This window comes from Petromyzon marinus, chromosome 2, assembly GCF_048934315.1.
Source record: "Petromyzon marinus isolate PM22_M1 ecotype Great Lakes invasive population chromosome 2, UKy_Petmar_22M1.pri1.0, whole genome shotgun sequence".
NCBI lineage: Eukaryota > Metazoa > Chordata > Hyperoartia > Petromyzontiformes > Petromyzontidae > Petromyzon > Petromyzon marinus.
In genome coordinates, this window is record NC_133668.1 from 2192668 (window position 1) to 2200522 (window position 7855).

General features: G+C 43.9%; 1 protein-coding gene across 5 annotated transcripts in view; it reads right to left on the reverse strand.

Annotated features, from left to right (window-relative positions):
- The window catches only part of LOC116949636 (prolow-density lipoprotein receptor-related protein 1-like), a 289619-nt gene extending 282420 nt beyond the window's left edge, over window positions 1-7199 (reverse strand). For all 5 annotated transcript variants that reach the window (XM_076069024.1, XM_032967210.2, XM_032967186.2 and 2 more), the window contains exon 1: window positions 6920-7199. In XM_076069024.1, the coding sequence (XP_075925139.1) occupies window positions 6920-7016 (97 nt within the window). In that variant the 5' untranslated portion in view covers window positions 7017-7199. The remainder of the gene's footprint in view (window positions 1-6919) is intronic.
- Window positions 7200-7855: the final 656 nt, after the last annotated feature.

Sequence of the window (7855 nt, forward strand, 5' to 3'; positions counted from 1 at the left end):
GCTTAAAAAAGTCAGAGTCTCCACTTGTTCACCATCGTTGTCAACACGTGGCCTGGAATCTTCTCCAGGTGGTCTACAGGGCGCCGGGGGAACATTTCTTGTGGTGTTGTTGCAAATGATCAGAAGTGTAAAAAAAAATTTGAAGCACCCTGTATAATAACCCACAGCTCAGAGCACTGATCCAGAATAGTCTGAGGTGCTGTGTTAAAATTCAGGCAGTTATCCGTGACTAAAACCGCGCCTTCTCAAAGGTCCTTTCGTTGAATGTCTCAGGCCAGTCACCCAATGACTGCACACACACACACGCACACAAATACTCGTCATCTTAAGTTTAATTTTCAAGGAATTTGTTTAAATTCAGCTCTGCAAAGCACTGCATGCTGCGGCATTACCAAGTTGACAAGTCTTCGTTTCATGGCATGATGCCGATAACATAATTTAGATATGATTGAGGGGGGGGGAGGGTAAATATGAATGTCATCAATTAAGATAACACGTGAGGCCTCTAGTACTGGAACAAATTGAATGTCAAATAAAACAAAATTCTGTAATATAAGATTTTTTGTTTATACTTTCCAAAATGAAAACCAATTTCAAAACTTGTTCTTTAAAAGTCAAATTATGCCCATCTGCTTCTCCTTTTTCTTCTACTGCAATTGACGAGTGAGTGTTTTTTCCAATTTAAAGTCCATGTAAGGAGGAGTATTCATCTGAATAGGATAAAGAAAAGTATTCTCTCACCTCTCTCGTACATCCGTGCTAGAGGCAACCAATTAATTTAAAGCACATACCTAACAACAAGCTAACAAACACATTCACTAACTCAAGATGGAATCGGCTCATGTGCAGGTGCTGGATGGATCGCGAGAGATGGTGACAGCTTTAGAAGGCCTTCATCTAGCAGTGTATTGATCATGGCTGATGATGATAATAAACTTTCACTGTCGGCATATTCAGTTACACTGCTCGGCTACGGAATTGCATAGGGTATGCAATAATCACGAAGATAAAGCAGTTTACATGTTTCTTATGGAATTCATGTGGTTTATGTAAATATGCTGCTCACTGTGAATCAATACATGGTAAATAAAACATCTAAAATGTACAGGAAGAGTCTGATAGCAGTATGCAGTCTGGTTGAAATAAGTGTGAGTCAGTATGTGTTTGTGCCTGCCGTCATTTATACTTGTGAGTTACGCACGTCTGGGGCATGCGCGCGGCATACCAAATTTAGATACATTGATGAACTTACAACTCATACATTCAAATTAATAGCCCTCGTACATGCGGAATGAAATGTTATTGTTGGCGAAAAGAGAACATGTTGGCGTATCTATTAATTTAGTCCATGTTCACACGATGCATTACAAATAAAAAAAAACGTAAAAAAATTCTGTAAGAACGCACTTATCATAATTTTTGTTACTAAATAATAAAAGCATTGCGATTATTTAAATGAATTAAAAAAAAACATGAGCCAATGTATGTACTGTATGTTGAACTTCTTCCGCACCATACGTAGCCAACCGTGCTCATCGGAGGTGCGGGGCAAGGAGACAACAGACTAAACACAGAAATATGTTCTAAAAGATATGAATGCATTTCTTAGCAACGATCAGTGATTGGTCGGTTACAAACACCAACAACATCCGATGTCCTTGGGGGACAACCAGCTGAAGGGTCACATCGCCAAGACGAGAGTTGCTCAGTACCTTTTAAACACGAGGCTACCCCAAAAAAAAACAGAATATATAGGGCATTTTGTGCCGCGAGTGTCCCATAGTGATTTGCAGTTACGCTAATGTCAATTTGATGTTCTCTACCCCCGGAGCGATGCATGTGGCTCTGGTTTTCATGCCCCGCAGCTACGCAGACTTCGCCCCCTGCTTATCGAAGCGGCGGGGAGGGGAGGGCTTCGTCTCGTGCAGCGGCCAAGTTTTGCGCTGCGTTATTTCTCGTGGAGATTGCAACGGAGAGGCAACCGAAGCAGCGCGTGCGGCTCACAATGAGAAGTCCGTGCAATTAACGTTCAATCTCTGCCCACATCATTTCTCTGTGGTTGGACAAACAACAACAGCAGCAGCAGCACTCTTATACCTTGATGGTGTGAAATCAACTGCGAATTTGAAATATAGAATATATACTTTTGAAAAGCTCACGTAAATCTGGTTTATGTTCACAGCGTGATGTTTTATTTGACAAAATTTGGTGAAAACATAACAATAAGAGAGAGAGAGACAACAGGAGTTTCACCGTTATTTTAGGATTTGTATCGCAAGGATGTTTCTGTTATTGCTCTTCTTTCATTTGTTTTCCCACTCACCTAAATTCAACTCAATCAAATTAAGATTGCGCAATTAATTTGTTCCTAAATAAATAGCTCCCATTGACCGACACAGTGAAAATATTTCTCTCAAGGTCTCCGACAATGAAGCCCTCCATTCTTGCTGCATTAATCTGGCTTAAAGTGGCCCTGGGAGATTAACAGATCAGATTAGCTCGGGAAGTCTTGTCCTAAAGCCAAGGATATCATACAGCGCACAACAAAGCTGCACTAAAACGTTAATGAGGCGTTTAAAACCCCTTTAAAATAATTAATGTATGTAAATCGATGGTATGCTAATGTTGTGGGGGGCGGGACATATGAGCGTAAACAAGTGTGTTCAAATGAGAATGCCATATTTTATCCATAGCATTTATAAGTCGTTAAGTACAATTGACCATTCCCGTGGAAGAGTCATCAAAGATCGCAGCTGGAGACACTGTAGATTAAAGTTCCATGTTATGGTTATGCATTTTTTCGTCCGAGAGTAGGCCATTATTGTAAAGAAATAATTTTGAGATACCTCTGACAATTCCTGTAAAATGCACATATTCTTTAGAGGGGAAGGGGGGGGGAGCTACATTAAGCAATTCACAAATAACTGCACAGCTTACAATGTTTACGAAACCCCTCATTAAAAGAAAGCAAGATCCTAACACGGCTAATGACATTACACGCCCCAGTAAACGATTAAGCGCTGCCGTGACAAATGGAACAAATTCTCCAACTGTGATTGTCCAAACGCAACACAATTGGCAATAAGGAGGAGGAGGAGGAGGGGCTGCTGGTGCCAACGTTCAAAGCGCCGCCGAATTCACAAATCGCCGTTCACACTGCGAATAAACGCGTGGATTACGTCGAATTGCAAGCCCTTGTGGTAAAACAAGCCGCGCATGCTTGTCAGCGAAGGATAATACCCCGTTAGAAGTTATCTAAGTCAAGGCCGTAATTATAATATTTATTGGGGGGGGGGGGGGACACAATATTAAAACATGCTCAAAATGTCCCCCCCCCCAATATATTGCTATAAAATAGATTTCTGTTTATATGATTGTGGTTATGGTTGTACTTTATTAATCCCTAAACTCTGCCATTACATACAATGAAACAAGAAAAGGTAAAAAAGAAAAAAACAGAGCAATATAATACAATACACTATTAGACATTATTGTAAAAAAGAAATAAAAAAGTCCATCCTTTGTGTTTGTATTTTTTATATTTTAGGCAGGAAATTCGTTTTCAAATTTAGATATTTTTCTGGGGGGGGGGGACCCCCAGACACCCTGGAAGATTTGGTCCCCCCAATGTTGACTCCATGGCTACGGCCTTGATATAAGTTATATATATAATGTTTACACACCGCATCAGGTTTCTCATTTGAAGCTGAGTCGACCTAGGGGAGGCCCAGGACCGGTTCAGATATCCGTCACTGGTGTTGGCCGCGAGTGGGAATCTAACTCGGGTGGTTGGGTCCGGAGCGCGGTTCGCTCACTGCCACCAAAATAACGATCCCCGCAGTGGGAGCGGTGTGGCAATACACACGGGGTACACTCAGTGGGCACGTCAATACACACAGGGTACTCACAGTGGGCACGGCAATACACACAGGGTACTCACAGTGGGCATGTCAATACACACGGTGAAAACACAGTGGGCATGTCAATACACACAGGGTACTCACAGTGGGCATGGCAATACACACGGGGTACACTCAGTGGGCATGGCAATACACACAGGGTACACTCAGTGGGCACGTCAATACACACAGGGTACTCACAGTGGGCATGGCAATACACACGGGGAACACACAGTGGGTGTGGCAACATACACGTGGTACACACAGTGGGTGTGGCAACATACACGGGGAACACTCAGTGGGCATGCCAATACACACTGGGTACACTCAGTGGGCATGGCAATACACACTGGGTACACACAGTGGGCACGTCAATACACACGGGGTACACTCAGTGGGCATGGCAATACACACTGGGTACACTCAGTGGGCATGGCAATACACACGGGGAACACAGTGGGCATGGCAATACACACGTGGTACACTCAGTGGGCATGGCAATACACACTGGGTACACACAGTGGGCATGCCAATACACACGTGGTACACACAGTGGGCATGGCAATACACACTGGGTACACTCAGTGGGCATGGCAATACACACGTGGTACTCACAGTGGACATGGCAATACACACGTGGTACACACAGTGGGCATGGCAATACACACGGGGAACACAGTGGGCATGGCAATACACACGTGGTACACACAGTGGGCATGCCAACACACACAGGGTACACTCAGTGGGCACGTCATCAAATCGGAACACTGTCAAATCCGATGCTGGGGTTGTGGGTTCATGGACAGAGGAGCACAGTCAATGACTAACCGGCCTTGCATGAGACAGCTGCTTCCTCTGCCAAGAATTTGAATTTGTTTTACATTTTGACCGCTTAAACTTCGGGTAATTTTAATCAATTGTCTGCTATGTTTTCCGAAGCGTTGATTTAAAATGGTAAAAGCTTGATTTGAAATGGTAAGTTAAAATGGTAAGTTCATATACTTCTTACATGTTAGCTTACTGCAGACAAAAACACTGTACGCTCTCGTAAATGCATATTTTGTTAAATATTCCAAAATTGAAAGTTGTATATGTGAGTCGTAATCAATGTAAATTAGCGCAATCATTTCCAGAAGCCACTTTTTCTATTTTTTCATATTTTCCTATCCATCAAATTACTGTAATGAATTGTATCCCTGATAAATGATTTTCTCATGTAGGACATTCGATAGGTTGTCACATATACATTTCAGCGGGGATATTAATCTTCAAACTGCCGAAATGAACAAGTGAGTTGTTTTAATAAATGTATTTTTTTTGCATCAAGTGTGTGTCATACGTTCTATTGCTCTTATTAAATACTTCCAGCATTTTGATTCGACCAGCGAAAACCTCCCAAGAAAATAACGTCGTCAAATTCGGAAGATATTGAGTGTGCCCATGTATTATGTAGGGCGGCGCAGTTTATTTATTAACGCCTCACACGCAATTATACCTCAAGCGTGCCACGCGTTTCGCGGGGAAATGTGGCTAATAGCTGGCTGAGAGAGATAACTCTGCACTCTGAAAGGACAACAGCCCCCTCTCAGCACTTACCACTCACCTGGAACATTTTCATTCTGTGCGCAGTGTACACTGGAAATGGCTTTTTTTTAGTGGCCCGATTAAAAAAAAAATGGCATTGCATTTTAGACGTGTCATTTCAGTAGTCGCGACATTGACATTACCCAAAGCAATGGTTCTCCAAGTCGTTTTTTCTTTCTCATTTGTGCCCTCACCTCATTTTGTATTGATATAGTTACGAGATTTGATTCATTACACACCGCTGCCTCCATGGTCAAACCGTATTTAGTTTATTCTCTCCGCTTGAAAGACGCTACAGATTTATACATTTGACATCAATTATGCAAAACCATTTTTTTTATTCAAATATGCAATCGTAATCCTTATTGAGACCATATCCCTCTTATTTTATCTCTTCACGTTGTTATTTTTGACGCTTTTTTTCTGCCCGAACGGGATTTTTTTTAAAACGCACTGACAATTTAATGCAGCCGTACGAACTGCCCAATGTGGTTTTATTTTTTTGGGTCGCAAGATCCCCCCGTTCCGGAGACGTTACATCTCATCCAGAGTTTCACCAGCTGATGTCATTGGACTTGTGTGGTGGCTCCGGGAGCTCAGCGGTTGAGCGAGCGGCTCACAAATGGAATGCTCACGAGTTCAAATCCAGGTTGAGTGGTGGGTGGGTGACTCAGCCCTTCGTTCATCTAGGGTTGATGATACAAGTACAGCTTGGCAGGGGAAGTCAATGGTGGTTGTCCTATAGAGAAACCTGCACCACTGACTCACGACTGTGAGCAAGAGATGACCACAAGCTCGTTTGAGTAAGCACTCACTTTCACATTCTTTAAAGTCCAGAAAAAAACACAATTCTCTTTGTAGTGCCACCTCTAAAAATAATAATACTCTCATTTTATACAGCGTCATTCTTGCCAATAGCATCATACAACGCTGTACATTAATGACATATAAGGACCAAATCCCATATACAGCAACTACTACCAAGCAAATGGAAACCCCTTACTACGACCAAGCAAAAATCAAACGTGAATAAATAGCAACAACAACATCAAAAGTTATCACAACAAAAGTGCACTTACACACAAAGACGAAAGCACACGCACAAAGATGAGTGCATCACCACACTGGCACGTGTTTTTGTCTTCTTTTTAATATGGGTAGACACGCGACACGCATCTTCGAGACACGCCGACTTCCCCACCCACAGCGCGGCCTTCTGCTTACCCACTTTTGGAACATTCCCCGCCAGTGCTCATTGGTGCTGCATTCAATTCCCAAGCAAAAAAAAAACGTGGAACTCCAGTGGCGCGTTAACCCAAACTTAGGAAATGTATTCCGCGCGATGCTTCCGTGGCGCGCGACGTTTCCGAACGCGACGACGCTTCTTCAACGCGCGCCTACACGTGCCATCGCGGGTGCCATCCGTGGGTGTTCACCTGGGGGGAAGTGAACCGCGTTGGTGGAGTCATGCTGATCGAGGCAGCGTACCAGGCAGCACGAGGCGGCCAGCGTAGCGAGGGCCAGCCAGCTCATCTCCGGCTCCCGTGCACTCTGAGACGCGACACGGTCGAAACCAACTCGCTTGGTTGGTCGTGGCCTTCTCTGTCGTTCAATGTTCGTCGCGGAGAAAGGGAGAAGGAGAGAGGGAGAGAGAGAGAATGATGCGCAGACTCCGGCGGGATATGCGTCCCGTGAGCGCTGCGCTCACTGGCGGCTGCGAGGATGTCTCGCTGTTTCCAAGCGAGTCTTCCTCCAGAACCAGCGCGCATCTTGGCACACAGCCACGGGGGCGTGCAGCCACCCTGCCCCCTCGGCGACAATTCTCCTCCACAAGGCAGCCTTGCGGGAAACAATAACCCGACCGTTGCTTGAAGGAGTTCGTGTAAAAAATAAAAATTCGGAAATGAAATATTTCATCTGGATAATCCCTTGAGAACGGAACATCTCATCTGCAAGAGTGTCCAGGGTGCCTTCTTATTCGTACGGCTGATGCTGCTCTAGAGCGACAGCTGTATATGTTACATTAAGCTGGTTGAGCCACGTATTTGCTGTGAAGGTGCCTCCTTTCTATTCTGGATTTGAAGCTTTCGTGACTGCAAGGATCCATACTCTTTGGTTCTATTCGGTAAAGTCACGTAGGTAAAAAAATAAAACAACAAAATTCACGACGTTTCGGCCACAACCTGATGAAGGCCACTTGTGTTGTGGCCGAAACGTCGTGATTTTTGTTGTTTTATTTTTTACCTACGTGACTTTACTGAATAGAACCAAAGAGTATGCCTCCTTTCTATTTGTGAATCGGCCATGGATTCCTTATACGTCTCACGGTTCTGTTTTGGGTGACTGCAGTGGCACAACAGAGATGTGTTTTT